Source organism: Sciurus vulgaris, assembly GCF_902686455.1.
Source record: "Sciurus vulgaris genome assembly, chromosome: 6".
Taxonomy (NCBI): Eukaryota; Metazoa; Chordata; class Mammalia; order Rodentia; family Sciuridae; genus Sciurus; species Sciurus vulgaris.
Window position 1 is genome coordinate 3,928,467 of NC_136466.1, and position 21,366 is coordinate 3,949,832.

The 21,366-nt window shown below is 41.3% G+C and overlaps 1 protein-coding gene across 4 annotated transcripts; it reads left to right on the top strand.

The window, feature by feature from the left end:
- Positions 1-597: 597 nt before the first annotated feature.
- On the top strand, positions 598-16,259 carry LOC306663218 (putative KRAB domain-containing protein ZNF788). Of its 4 annotated transcripts, none has more exons than XM_079143617.1 (5): positions 598-1,219; positions 3,086-3,148; positions 12,464-12,590; positions 12,855-12,943; positions 13,521-13,619. In XM_079143617.1, the coding sequence occupies exons 1-4, from the start codon at positions 1,190-1,192 to the stop codon at positions 12,917-12,919; spliced, it is 285 nt and encodes a 94-aa protein (XP_078999743.1). In that variant the 5' UTR covers positions 598-1,189; the 3' UTR covers positions 12,920-12,943; positions 13,521-13,619. The 4 variants fall into 4 exon arrangements, with proteins under 4 accessions (XP_078999743.1, XP_078999740.1, XP_078999742.1 ...); XM_079143614.1 differs by having other exon boundaries at positions 699-1,219; positions 12,855-12,915; positions 13,463-16,259; XM_079143616.1 differs by lacking the exon at positions 3,086-3,148 and having other exon boundaries at positions 704-1,219; positions 12,325-12,590; positions 12,855-12,915; positions 13,463-16,259.
- Positions 16,260-21,366: the final 5,107 nt, after the last annotated feature.

Sequence of the window (21,366 nt, forward strand, 5' to 3'; positions counted from 1 at the left end):
GGAGTGGCCTCATTCTTAATTGTCTTGGGTTTATCATTCTATTCCTTTGAATTTTCTTGAGCTTCTTATTAAGAAAACCTACAGAACAGGGACATGTTGGGCTCTCAGAGGTAAATCCAGGTGTCCCCTCCTGGTCACCAAGGACTAAGCCTTCCTGGGGTTGCATTTCATCAGTCAGAGTCGGGCTCCCAACTATGGGAATGGTTTATCTCTCTACAGGTGTGTTTTCTTTTCTTTTCTTTTCTTTTTTTTTTTTTCAGGGTTTGAGCTTAGGGACACTCTACCACTGAGCCACATCCCCAGCCCTATTTTTTTATTATTCAGAGAGAGGGTCTCACTCACTTGTGCTGAGGCTGGCTTTGGACTTGTGATCCTGCTGTCTCAGCCTCCCGAGCCACGAGGATTACAGGTGTGATCCAACAGCAGTTTTCATTCTGTGGGTGAATCAGGCTCCTTACCTGAGGTGGTTCAAAAGTTTGCTCTTCTTTCTTTTTATTTCCATTTATTGCCATGTAAAGCATTCAATAATTGTATTGTTGTCTTTTTATTTTCTTGGCTGGAAGTGAGTTGAGAGAGTTAGTGTGAGGAGGCCTTGGCCATGCAGCCCCAGGCTCTTCCCAAGTGAAAGCTGCCTGTGTCCCTCCTCTCCAGTCTGGCCTGACCTGGATCCCACCTTCTCCGAGGTCGGGATCAGCTACGTTGGACCCTGAGTGTGTAATTCCTCATACTTGCTTGTGACTCTGTGCTCAGGCAGAAGATGCAGGAAGAGGCTCCTGAGAGGAGATGACGACAGGGCCTACTTGAGAAAGATCTTAACTGCCTTACTGGAAATGTTCCCCTGATGGAGCAGGTCCCTTTGGAGGGAGGAAGTTCTGATCAAAAGGGCTTTTGCCAAGAACCTGTCCTTCTGCCCTCACTTATCCAGGAGTCTGATCCATCCCCTGTCACTCATGGCCCCACAGTGTGCATGTGTGGCTGGGGTGAGAGAGGGGTCTTGTGCAGCCCTGGGCAGTCAGCAGGCAGCTGGTGGGAGGGGGTGGCCTTCCCCAGTCACAGGCCTTGATTTCTCACCCTGTGCAGCTCAGAATCCATCTCCAGGACTGTGTCTCCTCTGCTGTGTGAGGCCCCAGTGGCTCTGGCTGAGACTGTCTCCCTGTGAGCTGCAGGTGCTGTGAGATCCCCAGGAAGGATGTCTGGACTCCCCAGAAGGCAGGAAATGGTGAGTGGTGGGGCCAGGACTCCTGGGGGAGGTGGACTGGTTAGAACTGGTGGGAGCCAGGGGTGGCTGGACTCTGGCCTCCCTCTGTCAGCTCCAGAGTCTGCCCACCCAGAGCTGAGTCTGATGCTGCTCCAGCTCAGCCCTGCTGCCTTCAGGCCTTGGTGTGGGCTGGTCCAGGGTGGTTCCCGGTGTGCTGCCTGGTCTGCAGCCACTTTGGCAGAGCCCTCTGTGCACAGCTGGACCCCTGCCCTAGGCTCTGAGTGTGCAGTGAAGGCAGAGGGCCTCAGGGACTCCTGACTGAGGTGTGGGCTCCTGTGTGGAGGATGCTGAGTGGTCACTTTCCTTTCTTCTCGGGGATGCCACCTTGCTTTCCCCACCTAGCCACTGCCACCTTGCTTTCCCCACCTAGCCACTGCCAGGCTCTCAGTTGATCCTCAGAATTCCAGCTGTTCACATTTCCAGACTCTGATTTCCCCTTCAGTTTCCAGCATTCTCAGCCCCTTAGCCTCATATTGAATTCAAGTGGGCAGAGCATGAAAGATTGATTGTCTGTTCGTGAATTAGCCATGATGGGAAAGCAGAGAGCAGTCACCTGGAACTCTACTGTTACTGCTCTTTGTGCTTCTCTTCCTTTACCTTCCCAGGCACAGACACCTCATCAGAACAACTTGTACACAGGTGTCCATTGCACACCCCACAGGATCCTGTGTCCTCAGGCACTGTCCTTCCCTGGGGCTGCCACAAGCTGCTCAAGGCTGCTCTTTGTCCTGCAGGGTGTAGGCAATTTCAGGCCCTGAGTCAGCTCCTTCTAGAGGAGAGCCTGAGGAAAGCCAGGGGAGCAGCTGGAGGCCCCGGGGCTGAGAATCTCCTGGAACAGGCCTCATCTAGACAGCGGCCTCCTAGACATGGTCTTCCCAAGCCCTGTTTCCCTTCCTTGGAGACAGGTGGGCAACAGCCTGTGGATGCTGGTGCTGAGGTCAGGTCAGCAGTGATTCGTGCTCCTTGCATGTCTCACAAATGTCAAGGAGCAAGAACTCTCCAGAGCAAGAGAACCACACACCCCAGTGCAGTGCTGTGCAAACCTGAAAAGCCCCACAGATGGAGTCCTGGTGCAGGTCTCCTGGGAGGGCGGCCAGGGAGTATTTCAGTGAGCAGGACCAGGTGGGAGGAGGCCCAGCTGGCAGGGGCCTTCCCTGGTCCTTCCTGACACGTCTGTGCTGCCTCCACACCAGCTCTTCCTGTGTTTCTCTTCTGAAATGAGCTACTCATTTATTTGAGACCCAGGTTTCCTCAAATGTGAAATATATTTATTCAGACATGAGCAAAGTAAAATATTCTAAAAGAGTAAAAAGAAGTATATTTCAAAGAAGTACCTAGTTTGACTTTTTTTTCCATTTGATAACAATTTTCATCTTTTTGATTAATCTTAGCATGTGTAGAATATTTCCTAAACCTCACCTTTTTAAAAATTTGATTTGAAACAAATTTTTGTGTGCTAGGTTGAAGAATGCTCCTAGTGAAAGGAGAAAAATAAATCTGTCATTGTTGGTGCACAAAAGGGCTACATTTCCACAAAATGTGTGGAAGGTATTTGGAGTCCAAGAATTCATGACCATGTAGGTTCCTTTGTATAATGAAAATCTTGTGAGAGTGGATACCTCCTTTTTACTTTATTAACACCATATTTCATGGGACAAACATGGCAATTGCCACATATATCAAAATGTGATCATTTGCTTCCAAATTGATTTAGTATCCTGGAAAAGGTTATTTAATGACAACTCTATTGAATGAACGGAACAGGTTTTCATGTGATTACCAATAATTTATGAGCATCTTTCACCATCTAATGCCCTTTTCTCCCAGATGCAGTCACACTGTGAGTCCACATTGTACCTTGTGAAGTTTGGGGTTTATGTAGACCTTCAGGTAGTGTATAAATACTACCTGACAGTGTTCTCTAACAAGCTTTTGGAGACTCCTGGACATTTTGACTACTGTTAGAGCTTTTTGTACTATTTGCACTTATAGAAGTTTTCTGAAGTTGCTGAACAAAGCAATCCTGGTCTTGGACTTCACGGAATTTAAGAAATGAAGCCAGAGAACCAACCAAGCTGCCCCTCTGCCATTCAGTCAAGCTGCATGCAATTCATTTCTCTTCTTTTCCTTGCGGATTATTTCCCATTTAACCGGGGTGCTGAAGCCAGCCACCTGTGGTCCAGGCAGGTTCCCTGGCTTGGCTGCCAGAAACTGTTCACATCACAGCATGTCACACAGGCTACGCCTGGAGGAATGAATTGGAGTGTTACCTGCTTCCTTTTAGAGGAGATTAAGGAGAATTTTCTTTTCCTCCTAGTGTGGTGCAGAATCCACCAGGACACCACTGGGCCATGCCTGTCCTTTGTTGACGGTTATTATCACTTCACGAGCCTGTTCACATGTGTTCCTCCTTGTGTGTGAGTTGTGCTCGATTGTTTGTCCCAGGAGTTGATCCAGTTTATCTGAGCTCTCAGATTGTGGTCAAACACTTATAATATTCCTGTCCAGTTCTTTTACTCTCCGTAGGATTAATAATGGTGTCTTTCACGTCTGCTGAGTTAGTTTTGTGTCTCTTTTCTTAACTGAGCTGTGGTGTGTCTGTTACAAGCATGTCCATGAAGAACCTGTTTTGTTTTGTTTTGTTTTGTTTTTGCGGTGCTGGGGATTGAACCCAGGACCTTGTGTTTGCAAGGCAAGCACTCTACCATCTGAGCTATATTCCCAGCCCCATGAAGAACCTGCTTTTGATTTTGATTCTCTTGATTTCCTGATCACAGTTCCATTGATGTCTTTAATTCTGTGGCAGTGTCAGGTGTAGGTTCTCCTTGCTCTTTGTCCTTTCATTCCTATAGTGGAAGTTTTTATGGGTGGTTTTCGTCCTTCCTTTCTCATGTAAGCTTTCAGCACCTTTGATTCCCCTAAGCACTGCCTGTGCTGTGTTCCAGTTTCCTAGGATGCGGTTTCAGATCTTTTCCTCTGACGTGTTCAGCCCCATCTTGAGCCTTCCTTGGCCCGTGAGCTGTGTGGAACTCTGGGATGTGATCTGCACTCACCTGGAGGTCACCCGGCTGTGCTTCTGGTACTGATGTCGGTGTGACTCCAGTTCTCCTGGTGCAGGTGCTGGAATTCGTCAGCCTTTTACACTCATGCCTGTCGTGGCTGCATATGGCTGCTCTTGGCACCTTCCCTGTGGTGTGGAGAAGGTTGGAGTGCCTGGCAGTGCATGACGTCCCTGTGGTGGGTGTGCTGTTGAGTCACCCTCACCTTGTGTGCTCTCTGTGTGCTCCATCTCTCACCCACTGTTAGACGGTTGCTGCTGTCTCCCAGTCACTGGATTTCATCATGGTTTCCTTGTGAGTCTCAGGTGTTCATCAGGTGTTCTCACCTGATGTAGGTCATGCATCTGAAAGACTTAAGACAGTAGGTTTGGGTCTTGTTAGTGAGTCTAGTGTCTGTGTTTTCTCAGTGGTGCTTGAAGTCAGGTGTTTTTTCCATTGATGCATTTTGCACTGATGTATTTCCCTATTTCTGTGCATTCTGTATTCAGTTTCTTTTGAGAAGTGGGTATTTGAATATTATAATGGGTTCCTCTGAAATCAGTTTCTCCTATATTGAGAGTGCTTTTGTGTGTTGACTGTAGTCTTGTGTGTAGTGACTTTCCAGAGTAATTTTGGAGATGTAGTTTAGCTGTTCATTATTCTTAGTGGGTCTCTCTCAGCTGTGTTGAGGCAGAGTTTTGACTGAGTCCCATGAGGAAATAGGTGGAAAGTAAACAGAAGCAATAGTGAGAGCTCAGCTTCTCCAGTTTCTGTGGGTAGTTGTGCTGGGGCTGCTGGTTTAACACATGGTCATGCTGTTTGAAACTCTGCTTCAGCCTGTTCTCTGCAGATCTGAGCAGAATCACCTGGGTCCACTGGGTGTTGGTGAATACTCTCATTTCTCCTTTTTTCTGTACTAGGGTTTGAAACCAGGGATGCTGTACCACTGAGCTATATCCCCAGATCTTTGTATTTTTTATTTTGAGACAGATTCTCACTATGTACTCTAGTAGAGACTGCTTTGTGTGATCGTCCCACCTCAGCCTCTTAAATCCCTGGGATTTGAACCATGTACCACTGTGCCCCACTGAATACCTTTTTTTGTTGTTGTTGTTCCAGGGAATGTACCTGGTGACACATAACCACTAAGCCATATCCCCAGGTCTCTTTATTTTTTAGTGACTGGTTCTTACTAAGTTGCTTAGGTTCTAAGGTTGGCTTTGAACTTCTGATCCTGATACAAATCACTGGTATTAGAACCATGCACCACCACACTGGGCGTGAGCACTGTAATTTCTGAGGAGAGTTTATATTGTTCCTTTTTCTGTCATATTTCGCATTGTCATTTTTTTTTGTTTAAACATCCATTCAGATGTAGGACTTTGTTTCCTTTAAACATGTTTAAGCATTTTGCACTAATTTTCTACACCAGTTGTCTTCTGACTTAGGCAAAATTGTCAGAATCTTTATACAGACTTTCAGATAGCAGTAGATCCACTGTGATATGAAATGCAGTAATTCACAGGTAAATCCTCCCCAGTCCCCTTGGTTGTCAGTGACCAGGGCACCACACTGGACCCTCAGGCTGCTGTCTTATATTTTATTATGTATATGTATCTTGTATTATATATTATTGGTTTTTATTCTGTATTTTGGGGGTTCCATTGTAGATGAATTTTTAATTGCATTTCAGTATTTCAATTCATATATATAGAAGTTGATTGTTGATTTTTATTTATATATATATATATATATATATTTAGATGTTGATAGACCTTATTTAATTCACTTATTTATATATGGTGCTGAGAATCCAAAAAAGTTCCTCACACATGCTAGGCAAGCACTGTACCACTAAGCCACAACCCAGCTCCTGATTTTCATTGAGTTTTCTGTATTAATTTTTCACTGCTGATCTTGGAACACATCTTCCTCTGGGGTGCTTCCAGTTTCTGAAAATAATGCATACTGCTGCTGTACATGTTGCAGTATAGAATTTTGTGGACCTGCATTGTGAATTCATTTTAGTTACCCCAACTTTTGGAAATGGCTAGAGACCAAGAGCTACCACTGTGACTCATGAGTTGGGGTTGAGCACTTCAGCCTGTGAAAGTCAAGTGGTCTTGGGCCTGTGAGGAGGTCTGTGTGAGACCTGTGTGTATCTGTGAGTGCTCGTGTCCCACCATTTACAAGCCAGGATGCAGCCCTGGTAGGTACAACCATGGTGAAACCTCATTAAATGCCCTGTCCACTTGCAGTAGACTCTAGGGAGCAGGAAGCCAGAAATTCAAGTCAAATGTGCACTGTGTGAGGTGGTCGCTGTTGGGCAGAGAGGTGGTGAAGGTGCAGAGTCTGTGCTTTCTTCTCCCGTCTTGCTGCCTGTGGCTGCTGTCTCTGCAGGTGAGTCTGAGTCTGCTTAAAGTCCTTAATTTTGCCTCAATGTCTGGGACTATGTGAGTTTGTCCTGGGTCCAGAAACACCCTGACTTTCTTCCTGGTTTCCCTGGTAGCACCTTCTTGCTATGCTGTCTATAAGTGGTGAGAGCAGGCATCCTTGACACATTTCTTTTTGTCGTCATGGAGAGAGCCTTTTGTCCTTCAGCATATTCTCAGGTTTTGTAGATCCGTGCAGCCTTTTAGGATGTTTCCTTCTTTTCCAGGTGTGTGGGTGTTTATGTTGAGATTTTATGTTGTGGGTGTTTATCGTGATCTGTCAGCTGCTTTTTCATTCTTTCCAGGTATTGCCACCTCTCCTGAAGCCTGATGCACAGGTATTTCTACAGTTCTCTGGGGTTCCGTTCACTCTGCTGATGGTGTCCCACAAGGACAGAGTTTTCACTTTTTGGTGTTGGTTCACTGTTAAATTCACATGCTGATGAGGTGCAGTGAGCTAGCTGCATACCTGTCCCAGTGTGTCTGATCAGATCAGGGCATCAGCTCTTTGTCTCCTAACATTTGTCCTTTCTTGGTGTCTGTGGACTGCTCCCCCAGCTCATTTGAAATGCATAGTGACATGCTATGTACCATGATCCCTCTGCTGTGCTGGAGAGCAGTCCTGCTGGCTCCTCCTGAGTGTATTCTGGTCCCTGATGCCCAGCCTCCTCCCCGTCCCATCTCCTCCCTCCACTGTCTTCCTCACCTCTGGTAACTACTCTGTACTTGCTGTGAAGTCAGCTTGCAGCTCCCATGTGAGTAGAGCACATGGTGTGTCTGTGCCTGGCTTATTTCACTTAGCTGGTGTCCTTCAGTTCCAGACTCATTGCTGCAGAACAGGACTGAAAGCTGTTTTTGGTGAAATCATTTGTATAGTATTTTCCTGAATCTTGAGGATGGTATCATATCCCAGAAACCATCCCCAGATCCATGTTATAAGACTAATGTCTGCATTTTGTTCTAAGAATTGGTGAGGTTTACATCTTCAGGACTTTGGTCCCCATGGATTTCCTGTGCACATGTGCTGTGAGGTGAGGGTCTGACTTCAGGTGTCGACAAGAACATCAAGTTTGCCAGCCATTCATTCCCCAGAGGTCTGGTTCACCTGTAGTGACCCTGGCCCCTTGTGGCACATCCTTTCCTTCTGTGGGTCAGCATTGTCCTGGGCCCCCATTCTCCTCCACTGCTGTATGTGTCTGCCTTTAACCAGAGCTACACTGTCTCTGTTACTGTATTTTGAGCAGGTTTTGAAATCAGGCAATATGATGCTTTTCACTTTATTTTTTTTCTTCCATTTTTGAGTTTCTTGTGATTCCTTGTGAACATTAGAATGATACTTCTTATTTTTGTATAAAGAGGTCATTGGTTGTGAGCGTGGTGGCACACACTTCTAATCCCAGTTACTCAGGATGATGAGGTATGAGGATCGAGAGTTCAAAGCCAGCATCAGCAAAAACAAGGCACCATCCACTCAGTGAGACCCTGTCTCTTAATAAAATACAAAATGGGGTTAGTGATGTGGCTCAGTGATCGAGTGCCCCTGATTTCAATCCCTGGGACACTTCCCCACAAAAATTTTGTCATTGGTAATTTGAAAGTGATTGAACTGATTATGGTTGATTTGGGTAGATTAACAATTCCTTATGCTCACAAATACCAGGTATCTCTACACATATCATTTCTTTCAGAAGTATTTTGTAGTTTTGTTGTTGAAGACTTGGCAGATCGTTTCTAAGCATGTTAGTGCAGCTGTCACTCTCTGTCCATGTCCTGGCTATTTTCGATTTCAGTTCACCCTGTGCCCTGGCTCTCTGATGTCCCGTGTATTGCAGGCTCCTCCTCCACTCGTTTTCATCTTTTACTTTCCCTAATTTTAGTATATTTGAATTTCTTATTCTTCATTATTGCTTACTGTTCTTATATAAAAATACTTTCCTGTTCCTCTAGAAAAAAATTGCAAACTTCTGAAACTGTTTTAGTTTTGTATTTCACATCAGAATCTAATGAATTAATAATTGTCCCTGGAATTGAGGAAAATGATGCCTGTTTTAAATTAGATTCCTATTTGTCATGACTCATCTTTTAAATTGCATGTTTCCACTTATCTACAATACCTTTTATGTCATTTTTCAATTTTCCCTATGAATTTCAAGTCACTAAAACTTTTCTTCTCTTGTTCTTTCTCTTTGTTCATCTCCTTGGAAATACTATGCTGCGTCCAATAGGATAATATGAAAGTTCTTTATTTATAGTCTGGGTCACTTAAGCCCTCTGGATATGCATTTTTAGGCTTCCTCCCCATTACACAAAACACCATAGTGTATTTACCCAGTCCTAGAAGGAATAGCATATTATATAGCTAGGCTCTCTGGCACCAGTGCTTCCTAGACTATAGCCCTGCACAGCATTTACTTTGCAAGATACCAAAGTGGTCATGTATTAGGTTTGTCTGTACAACCATCCCTCTCAACACATCAGTACTTCCTTTACTGTGGACAACTATGTATGTAGCCCATTGTTAATCAAAAGTGTCTTTGAGCAAAACATTATTCTGTGGTACATGACTTTATATTGGATAAGCCAACAGTCAGCTGTCTAGAACATATTGATAGGTGTTACACATTTCTTAATTCTTATTGGGTTTGGAAAAATACTTTCTGTTGATGACTGGAATTCTGTTTGTTAAATGTCAGAAGAGGTATTTGATATTTATCCCATTGTATGTTGGTATTAATTGGAAGATATCATCAAATTGTTTCTTTATAAGTGTTCTTTTTTATTAGGTGGTTAAAGTTGATCTGGAGTGAACCTACAAACTCTTCTTATTCTCTTGGTGTAGTCAATCAGGGTGAGCTCAATTCCCAGCTACCATGTTGTGACCACATCAATGAAATGTTGTCTAGTAGGCAAGCTCTTAGACTTTTGTTCAGGGAGTTCTTTTTCTTTTTATTATAGTTTTTAGACACGGGGGTACTTTGATCCTTTAGGTTCTAACATAAGAATGGATTTCTATAGTAAATCAGATGTTTATTTAGTAAATACCATTTTGTTTCCATATACTCTCAATCACTACGAGTCAGTGTAAATGCTGAGTTTGGTGGGATCCCTCCTAAATCCTTAGCTCCTCCTGTCAGCTAATGTCCAACTTTGTCAACAGGGATTTCTAATGATAGGTACTCTCAGGAGAACTAATAGTAGCTCTCTTCTGCACATTAGGTAGTATGGCTTCATGATTCCATGTGTTAGACATGCACCCTACAAAGACATTAAGGGTAACCTGGGAGCATACCTCACTCCCTGGACTCATCAGTGAGAAGGGTGTTTTTATTCTGCTGATGCTTTTCTGGATAGTTCCAGTCTTATATTGGAATGCCTCTGTTTCAGGAAGTGAGTACACACAAAGTGTACAAGTTTTTTTGTTTTTTTTTTTTTACTTTGAAGTAATTGTAGATTTACACAAAGTTGTACAAATAATATAGGAAAACTCATGAACTGTTCATTCACCTTCCCCCAAGAGATACATTGTACTATATAGCAACTTAAAACAAGGAAATCTTTTTTTAAAAATTTTTATACATGCATATAGGGTATGCATGTGTCATTCTGTCCTTCCCATCCCCACCACCCCACTCCTTCCTTCACTCCTGTCTGCATAATCCACAGTTATTTCATTCTTCCATACCCACCCTTTACTATGGATCATCATCCCCTTATCAGAGAAAATATTCAGCCTTTAGTTTTTTGGGATTGGTTTATTTCACTTAGCATGATATTTTCTAGTTCCATCCATTTACCTGAAAATGCCATAAATTAATTCTTCTTCAAAGCTGAGTAGTGTTCCATTGTGTATATTTACCACATTTTCTTTATCCATTCATCTGTTGAAGGGAATCTAGGTTGCTTTCATAGTTTAGCTATTGTGAATTGAGCCGCTGTAAACATTGGTGTGGCTGCATCATTGTAGTGTGCAGATTTTAAGTCCTTTGGGTGTAAACCAAGGAGTGGGATAGCTGAGTCAAATGGTGGTTCTATTCCCAGTTTTCCGAGGAATCTCCATACAGCTTTCCAAAGTGGTTGCACTAATCTGTAGTTCCACCAACAATGTATGAGTGTACCTTCTTACCTACATCTTCAAACCAACACTTCTGGTTGCTTGTACTCTTGGTAATTTCCTTTCTGGCTAAAGTGTGATGAAATCTTAGGGTAGTTTTGATTTGCATTTCTCTAATTGTAAGAGATGATGAACGTTTTTTCATGTTTGTTGTTCAAATGTATATCTTCTGTGAAGTGTTGCTCAGTTCCTTAGCCCTTCCATTGATTGGATTATTTTCTTTTTTAAGTTTTTCAAATTCTTTATATATCCTGGAGATTGGTGCTGTATCTGAAATGCATGTGGTAGAGATTTTCTCCCATTCTGTAGGCTCTTTCTTCACATTATCAATTGTTTCCTTTGCTGAGAAGCTTTATAGTTCAAATCCATTCATTAATTAATTCTTAATTTTACTTCTTGCATTTTAGGAATCTTGTTAAGGAAGTCAGGTCCTAAACCAACACGATGAAGATTTGGGCCTGATTTTTCTCATGTTAGGCACAAGGCTGTCTGTTTGTTTGCATGTCTTTGATCCACGTTGAGTTGAGTTTAAGGCAGGGTGAGAGATAGAGGTTTAACTTCATTTTGTTACAAATAGATTTCCAGTTTTCCTAATACCATTTGTTGAATAGGCTTTTTTCCAACGTATATTTTTGGAACCTTTATCTAGTTTGAGATGACTGTATTTATGTAGGTTTATCTCTGTGTCTTCTATTTTGTACCGTTGGTCTACATGTTTGTTTTGGTGCCAATATCATGCCGGTTTTGTTATTGTTGCTCTGTAGTATAGTTTAATGGTTTGGTGTTGTGTCCTGCTTCACTCTTATTACTAAGGATTGCCTTTGCTACTCTGTATCTCTTATTCTTCCAAATGAATTTCATGATTGCTTTTTCTGTTTCTATGAAGAATGTCATTGGAATTGTAGTAGGAATTGCATTGAATCTGTGTAACACTTTTTGTAGTATGGGCATTTTGACAATATTAATTCTACCTATCCAAGAACATGGAAGATCTTTCTTCTTCCAAGGTCTTTTTCAATTTCTTTCTTTAGTGTTCTGTAGTTTTAATTGTAGAGGTCTTTCATCTCTTTTGTTAGATTGATTCCCAAGTATTTTATTGTTGAGGCTATTTTAACTGTGGTTTTTCACCTAATTTTCTCTTTCAGTGGGTTAGTCACTTATATATAGAAATTCAGTTGATTTCTGTATATTTTTTATATCCTGCTACTTTGTTGGATTCATTTGTGAGTTCTAGAAAGTTTTTTTTTTTTTTTTTTTTTTTTTTTTTTTTTTTTGCGGTGCTGGGGATTGAACCCAAGGCCATTTGCTTGCAAGGCAAGAACTCTACCAAGTGAGCTATCTTCCCAGCCCTAGAAGTTTTCTGTTGGAATTTTTTGAATCTTCTAAATATAGAATCATGGCATCAGCAAATAGTGGTAGATTGAGTTCTTCTTTTCCTATTGATACCCCTTTAATTTCTTTGACTTGTCTAATGCTCTGGTTAAGAGTACAAGTTTTGATGATCAAATCATGGACTAAATATTTGGAGATCACAAAAACATGAGAACATCTCACATGTTGAGAATGCAGCCCTCATGTTGTCAGTCTCTCCTGGCATGCACTACATTTTTGTGGGATATTTTAGAACTCAGTGGCCTTTGAGGATGTGGCTGTGAACTTCACTGAGGAAGAGTGGGCTTTGCTGGATCCTTCCCAGAAGAATCTCTACACAGATGTGATGCAGGAGGTCCTTAGAAATCTGGCTTCTCTAGGTAAGAATGATGTTTCATTACATAGTAAAAGACAGATCCCCTGGGAGTATTTTTTTTCTCCTCATGAATTTGGAATGTGGAAAGGGAGTACTTTGGGGAATAAATTTGGGCTAATATCATTGAACTGTGCAGCATAAATAACTAGAATTTTTCCTCCCTTTTCATCTTTTATATGGGTGCATTATAGTTGCCCAAATTGTAATTCTCATAATTCTTTCTGAAATCGTGATCATTCATAATGACTGTTCTGGGTCTATATTTTAGGAGACAGATGGGAGTTCCAGAACATTGAAGATCAGAACACAAATCCCAGGAGAGATGTAAGGTAATTTATAGTCATAAGAGGAAACAGAGTGCCTTGAGGGAATTCTAGCATGTTTTATAATTTTACAAACAAGCAAAGAAACATGATATGAATTATCTTTATTATTTTTTTACCAGACATGAACTTTAATATAAGGTACGTTTCATACTTTCAAAATAATGGATTTTTGACAGTACTAACAAACTGCATTTATGATAGCACTGTTTTTGTAGTAGCTATGGAGAAACATTGTTGCAAAATGATCATGATACTATCTTTCAAACAGTTTAGACATGACAGAAAACCAGTAGTTTCCCTGACCTTGGTTATAGTGTAATTCCAATGCCTATTAAAAAATGCAAAAGTATAATTAACCAACCATAAATTCCACTTGTAATTTTTTTACAGAAATTATGTGGTAGTCTCTGTAAAAATTTAAAAAGATACTCAGTGTGGGAAAACTTTCAGTGATATTTCAAGTCCAGTCTTAAAAGGAATTCCTGCTAGAAAGTTCATTTGAAAGCAGTATATGTGGGAAGATCTTCATATATCAATTTTTCTTTAATAGGTCCTTTATATCTCACTCTGCAAACAAGGCATATAAGAATCATGAGACTGGAGGGAAGACATATGAACTTAAACAGAACAGAAAATCCTTCCTTCCTCTCACAAGTGATCAGAGACAAGCATCAGAGCACACTGTAAATGGGCCTTATGGATATTTGACGTGGGGAAGAGAGTTGAGTTCCAGGTGTTTTGAAGAATATGGAGGATCTCATACTGGCAAGAATCTATGTGGATGTAAGGAATGTGGAAAAGTCTTCTCAGATTCAAATTACTTTCAAATAGATGTACAAACTCATATTGGAGAGACGGCTAACAAATGGAAACAAAGTAGGGAAGCCTTCATTAGTTCAGCTAGCCTTCAATTACATGAAGAAACCCATACAGGGAAGAAGCCCTATGAATGTAAACAATGTGGAAAAGCCTTCACTACTTCCTCTTACCTTCAAATACATAAACGAATTCATACTGGAGAGAAGCCCTATGAATGTAAACAGTGTGGGAAAGCCTTCACTACTTCCTCTTCCCTTAAACTACATAATCGAACTCATACTGGAGAGAAGCCCTATAAATGTAAACAATGTGGAAAAACCTACACTTTTTCATACACACTTAAAATACATAATCGAAGTCATACAGGAGAGAAGCTCTGTGAATGTAAGCAGCATGGAAAATCCTTTGTTTCATCCAAAAACCTTCACTCACATGAAAGAACTCTTACAGGAAAGAAGCCCTATGAATGTAAACAATGTGGGAAAGCCTTCACTAGATCCTCTTACCTTCAAATACATAAACGAACTCATACTGGAGAGAAGCCCTATAAATGTAAACACTGTGGGAAAACCTACATTTATTCATACACACTTCAAATACATGAACGAACTCATACTGGAGAGAAGCCCTATGAATGTAAGGACTGTGGGAAATCCTTTACTTCATCCAGTCACCTTCATTCACATGAAAGAACTCCTACAGGAAAGAAACCCTATGAATGTAAACAATGTGGGAAAGCCTTCAGTAGGTCCTTTTACCTTCAAATACATAAACGAACTCATACCGGAGAGAAGCCCTATGAATGTAAGCAGTGTGGAAAAGCCTTCACTCAGTCCATTCAACTTCACTCACATGAGCAAACCCATACAGGAAAGAAACCCTATGGATGTAAACAATGTGGGAAAGCCTTCACTAGGTCCTCTTACCTTCAAATACATAAGCGAACTCATACTGGAGAGAAGCCCTATGAATGTAAGGACTGTGGGAAATCCTTTACTTCATCCAGTAACCTTCACTCACATAAAAGAACTCATACAGGAAAGAAGCCCTATGAATGTAAACAATGTGGAAAAGCCTTCTGTAGTTCCTCTTCTCTTAAAATACATGAACGATCACATACTGGAGAGAAACCCTATAAATGTAAGCAATGTGAAAAAGCCTTTACTACTTCCTTTTACCTTCAAGTACATAAACGAATTCATACTGGAGAGAAGCCCTATGAATGTGACCAATGTGGGAAAGCCTTCAGTAGGTCCTCTTACCTTCAAATACATAAACGAATTCATACTGGAGAGAAGCCCTATGAATGTGACCAATGTGGGAAAGCCTTCACTACGTCCTCTTACCTTCAAATACATAATCGAACTCATACCGGAGAAAAGCCCTATGTATGTAAGCAGTGTGGAAAAGCCTTCACTCAGTCCATTCAACTTCACTCACATGAGCAAACCCATACAGGAAAGAAACATTATGAATGTGACCAATGTGGGAAAGCCTTCACTAGGTCCTCTTACCTTCAAATACATAAGCGAACTCATACTGGAGAGAAGCCCTATGAATGTAAGGACTGTGGGAAATCCTTTACTTCATCCAGTAACCTTCACTCACATAAAAGAACTCATACAGGAAAGAAGCCCTATGAATGTAAACAATGTGGAAAAGCCTTCTGTAGTTCCTCTTCTCTTCAAATACATGAACGAACACATACTGGAGAGAAACCCTATAAATGTAAGCAATGTGAAAAAGCCTTTACTACTTCCTTTTACCTTCAAATACATAAACGAATTCATACTGGAGAGAAGCCCTATAAATGTAAGCAATGTGAAAAAGCCTTTACTACTTCATTTTACCTTCAAGTACATAAGCGAACTCATACTGGAGAGAAGCCCTATGAATGTGACCAATGTGGGAAAGCCTTTGCTTCATCCAGTCGTCTTCATTCACATGAAAGAACTCATACAGGAAAGAAGCCCTATGAATGTAAACAATGTGGGAAAGCCTTCTGTAGTTCCTCTTCTCTTCAAATACATGAACGATCACATACTGGAGAGAAGTCCTATAAATAAGCAATGTGAAAAAGCCTTTACTACTTCCTTTTACCTTCAAGTACATAAATGAACTCATACTGGAAAGAAGCCCTATGAATGTAAGGACTGTGGGAAATTCTGAGTCTGAGAGGGGGCTGTAGTTGAATTTTGGGCAGTGTTGGAATTGGACAAAATGTACTTTGCATTGGAGATGGTGGTGGGCTTTTGTGGGCCAGGGTAGAAATGTTACAGTTTGTATGTGAGGTGTCCCCCATATCTTCATGTGTGAGTCTGTGGGCTGGCAGGGAGCCAAAGGGCATTCTTGGTATGCCTGGAGAAAAACAGGAAGCTATTACAATTGGCTACATGTATGCTCGAGCTCGTGATTGCTTGATCTTTAATAGGATTGGGTGGACATATCTGATCGAAATTGCTTATGCATGAGACTGCTTATGTATAGAGGGTGTTATCCGAATTAAAAAAAAGTTCCTCATGACAATCTGAGGTGTACGTGTCTTTATGTCCCGCTGGACAGCGACATTTGGTGGCCCTTTACAGGGAACAGTGAGCACTCAGGTAAGTAATAAAGGAGAAAATTTTTCACTAGCACAGTCAACTAGCAGCCAACTAGCAGGTTTCCCTATTCGAGGAAACAGTGGCCTTAAGGTACTAACAGAAGGCTCCCCTAGTGAGGGAACTTAACAGAAGGCTGTCCCAAGAGACAGCAAAGGATGTCCTGTAATAAATGAATGTGTGTAAGGTGTTAGTTGTGTTAATATTTTTGTTACTTTTTCTTGTTTGATTTCTGTTTGTTGTTGTTATGGTTATCAGAGAGGCCATATTATAGCCATGGGATTGGAAATTTCACGGATTCGCATGGAAGGCTCTCTTAAGGCATTGTTAAGAGAAAATGGAACTCCATTAAAGTCTAAAACTGTGTGGATGTTTCTTAAAACTATAGAAGAAGCCTGTCCTTGGTTCTTAGAAGGGCTCCTTACTGTCCCTCAGTGGGAGCATTTGGGAAAGGACCTCCATAAACAAAATGAAAAAACGCCTCTCCCTCTTGGTACTTTGCCTATATGCACATTAGTTTGTTTCTGTCTGACTTCCAAAAAACCAAAATTTCAAGAACAACAAAGAGAAGGGGAAGAGAGATTAGAAACTGTAAAAGAAGAACAATCAAGTTGAGCTTCTGAAAGAGAAAGTAGATGTTCAGACTCAGAACAGGGATGTGACTCTGAAGAACAGGAACTATCTGAGACAGAGCTAGAAAAGAAGTCCTCTCAGTGGCATTTAGCCCCTACCGCGCCGTGCCCTCTGGCATATAATCTAGGTCACCACTCTTTTCCAAGTTGTAGGGGCGCATGTACTTGCTGCACAGGGTCAACCCCCAGACAGTGGGCTGATGTAGAATTTCAGTCAGTGTTCCCAATATTCCCTGTATTTGAAGATCAAAACAATCAGAGATAATCATCAAATATTAGATATAAAATTAGTGAAACAGTTAAAAGAGGCAGTTGTGTTCAATGGAGTGCAAGCTGCATTTACCATTTCTTTATTAGAGAATGTTGCAAGTCAAAATCTTACTCCAGCTGATTGGGGTAATTTAGCAAAAGCACGTTTATCTGGGGGACAATATCTTATGTGGAAGGTAGCCAACCAGGAGTTATGTTCTGATACTGCCCGACATAATGAAGTTGCTGGCAATCCTCAATGGAATCTAGACATGCTAACAGGCCAAGGACCATATGAAGGGCAAGGTAATCAGATTAATTTCCACCCCAGTGTGTATCAACAAATTAGTGCCTGCTGCCACTAAAGCTTGGAAAACGCTTCAGGTGCTGGCAATCTTCAAGGACAGTTATCTAAGGTTATTCAAGGCAACAATGAACCCTATGCCGATTTTTTAGACAAATTGATTCAAACAGCAGGACGTATATTTGGAGATGTAGACCAGGCTATGCCTTTAGTCAAATAGCTTGCATATGAGCAAGCAAATAAATGGTGTAAAGAAGCATTAAGACCTTGGAAAAACAAAGATCTTGGAACCTATTTAAAGGCTTGTAGGAATATTAATGAGGCTTTTATTCAAGGTCAGGTGATGGCTGCAGCGCTTGCACAGGGTCTTAGAGGCAATGTCAACTCCTGCCCAGGCCAACAGTGTTATCGGTGTAAGCAATATGGACACATAAAAAAGGACTGCCTCCAGGGTCCTGTGTCAAAATTATGTCCCTGGTGTAAAAAAGGGAAACATTGGACAAGTGACTGTAAATCAACTAGAGACAAAGATGGTAACCCTTTACCTCCAAAAAATGGGAATCAGGACCCACAAATATATGGGGCTATCCAGTCTGTACCTAGGACCCATTACCCCTTGACTCCCCAACTAGACAAGAGGAAGCACAGGATTGGACCTCTGTGCCTCTGCCAGAGCAGTATTAACTCCAGAGATGGGAGTACAACCAATACCAACTTCAGTTGTCGGCCCATTACCTAAAGGAACAGTGGAACTAGTTCTGGGGAGGAGTTCTGCTTTAAAAGGATTAAATATTGTCCCTGGAGTTATAGACCCTGATTTTACAGGAGAAATAAAAATCCTTGTTTCTTCAAGAGGTGTAGCAATAATAGCTCAGGGTGATCACATAGCACAATTGTTGGTCTTACCCAGCTGCCATGATCAATATCCATCAAAGACTATTAGGGGAAATAAAGGATTAGGTTTTACTGGCCAAAATATGGTCATGTTAACATTGGATTTAAAAGATAGACCTATGACAAAGTTAATGATAGAAGGCAAAAGTTTTGAGGGTTTATTAGATACTGGGGCTGACAAAAGTATTATCAAAATTACAGAATGGCCCAAAGCCTGGCTGCTTCAACAGGCAGATCAGACTTTAAGGGGATTGGGTATGGCTTCCAGTCCTAACAAAAGTGCAGCCATATTAAAATGGAAGGATGAAGAGGGTCATAGTGGTACCGTCCAACCTTACGTCCTTGAACATCTCCCGGTAAACTTGTTGGGGAGAGATATCATGGATTCTGATCCCCTTTCTAAGTGGCTCGAACAGCTCTCAAGCTTGTTGAAACAGCTATGGAAAAGGTTCATCTTGATCGTATTGACCTAGCTAAGCCTTTATCATTCATTGTCTTGGCTACAAATAAGTTATCCACAGGAGTGTTTTGGCAAAAGGGTCCTATTCTATGGGTTCACATCAATTATACCCCTAACAAGGTCTTATCCTTGTTTACTGAATCTGTGGCAGAATTAATCCTTAGGGCATTAAAAGTATCCCTTTCCACCTTTGGGTTACATCCCTCGACAATAACTACTCCTTATACTACTGATCAGATACAATATCTTATTAATAATTTTAGTACTTCTGCTGTGTTTGACAAATCATTTGCCATCTGATCCTCTTCTCCAATTTTGGAGTCAACATCCTATAATTTTCCCCAAAGTCACTCAAAAAGAACCTCTTATACGAGCTACCCTTATATTTACTGATGGATCAAAAAATGGTACGGGTGCTATTACTGTAAATAATGTTATAGAAACATTGCTGTTTAATACTCTATCTGCACAACAAACAGAACTATTAGTAGCTATAGAAGTATTCAGAACCCACCATGAGCCCTTTAACCTATTCTCTGATAGCAAATACGTTGTTAATGCTATTCAAAATTTAGAATTAACGGGTCTGCTCTCCCTCACTTCCACCATCACTAAGTATTTACAACCTACAAAAACTTATTTGGGATAGAAAAAGACATTTTTTTATTGGGCATGTTTGGGCTCATACTGGCCTTCCAGGTCCTTTAAGTTTACACAATGACTTAACAAACGGCCACCAGAGACCCACACATCTTTGATGCCCTTGAAAATGCAAAAAATTTTCATTCCAAATTTCACGTAAATGCTTCTACTCTACGTTTACGCTATCAGATTACTAAGGTGACAGCTCGGGACATAGTCAAGTCTTGTACTAAATGTGCTACACTTATTCCTAAACCCTCGTTAGGAGTAAATTCAAAAGGGCTTCAGCACAATCATATTTGGCAAATGGATGTAACTCATTATTCAGAATTTGGAAAACTACAATTCATCCATGTGTCAATAGATACCTTTTCAGGATTTATTATGGCCTCTGCTCATGCTGGAGAAGAAAACCAAAGATGTAATAACACACTGTTTACATTCTTTCTCCATCCTAGGGGTCCCCAAACAAATTAAAACAGATAATGGTCCTGGATATACATCCCAGGCCTTTAAACGATTTTGTTCCACCTTTGGTATTCAACATGTCACAGGAATTCCCTATAATCCTACTGGACAAAGCATTGTTGAGTGTGCCCATTTAACACTTAAAAACATGCTTTAAAAACAAAAAGGGGGAATAAGGACATCATACAGATCCCCAAAAGACAAATTATCTGTTGCCTTGTTCATCTTAAATTTTTTAAATCTCATTTCTGAGGGCCGATCGGCTGCTGACCATCATTCAGAGCCCAATAAAAAATATTTACCTCAAGTGCTCTGGAAGGACATTCTATCGGGACAGTGGAAAGGGCTGGATCCGGTATTAATCTGGACCCGAGGATCTGTTTGTGTTTTCCCGCAGAACGCACAATTGCCAGTTTGGGTGCCTGAAAGATTGGTCAAGGTTTCCTCAATAGAAAACCAAGAATAAGAAGATGTGGAAGTTCCTCCAACTGCTGTTGTTGATGATCCCTCACCATGTTAATGGAGGAGCTAATTCCACATTAGGGTTACCTACTGTACCCTTTTCTCCTGACTTAGCACCCTTCCCAAATGGCTCCTATGACTTAGCAGATTATGTGGGAACTTCCCCCCACGTTTGGCTATGCTAGACTGGTAGTCAGAGACGGTTAAGATTCCTGAAGAGCTCATACCAACCTAAGACAGGGAACGAAGATATAAGCTTCATATTCTGATGACAGGTAAGGATGTTGCTCTGACATGGACAACCTAAGACAGGCACGGTATTTTATAGACAAACAGGGGGAGATGTGGGCTGGCAGCGAGCCAAAGTGTGTGCTTGGTATGCCTGAAGAAAAACAGGAAGCTGTTACAATTGGCTACATGTATGCTCGAGCTCCTGATTGCTTGACCTTTAACAGGATTGGGTGGACATATCTGATCGAAATTTCTTATGCATGAGACTGCTTATATAGAGAGGGTGTTATCCGAATTAAAAAAAGAAAAAAAAAAAAAAGCTCCTTCATGACAATCTGAGGTGTACATGTCTTTATGTCTTGCTGAATGGCGACATGAGTCAATGCAAGAAGGTTCTGAGGAGAAATTATTTTGCTGTGAGAGTATTAACCCAACCAGTGAATTAATTCCCTGATAGGGATTAACTGAGTGGTAACTTGCCCAATCCAACACCACCAAACCTGTGATTCTGGTGAGGGGCAATGGGGGATTAGAAAAATAAAGACTCACAAATGTAGATTTTAAAGGAGGTGGAGTGCTGCTTTTTGATGGAAAGAAGCTCTAAAGAGTTACGCCAGCAAGTTTTATTTATATGTGTCTCATGATCAGGTTAAAGACTGTGCAAGCCTTATTGTTTGTATTCAGGAAAGTTAC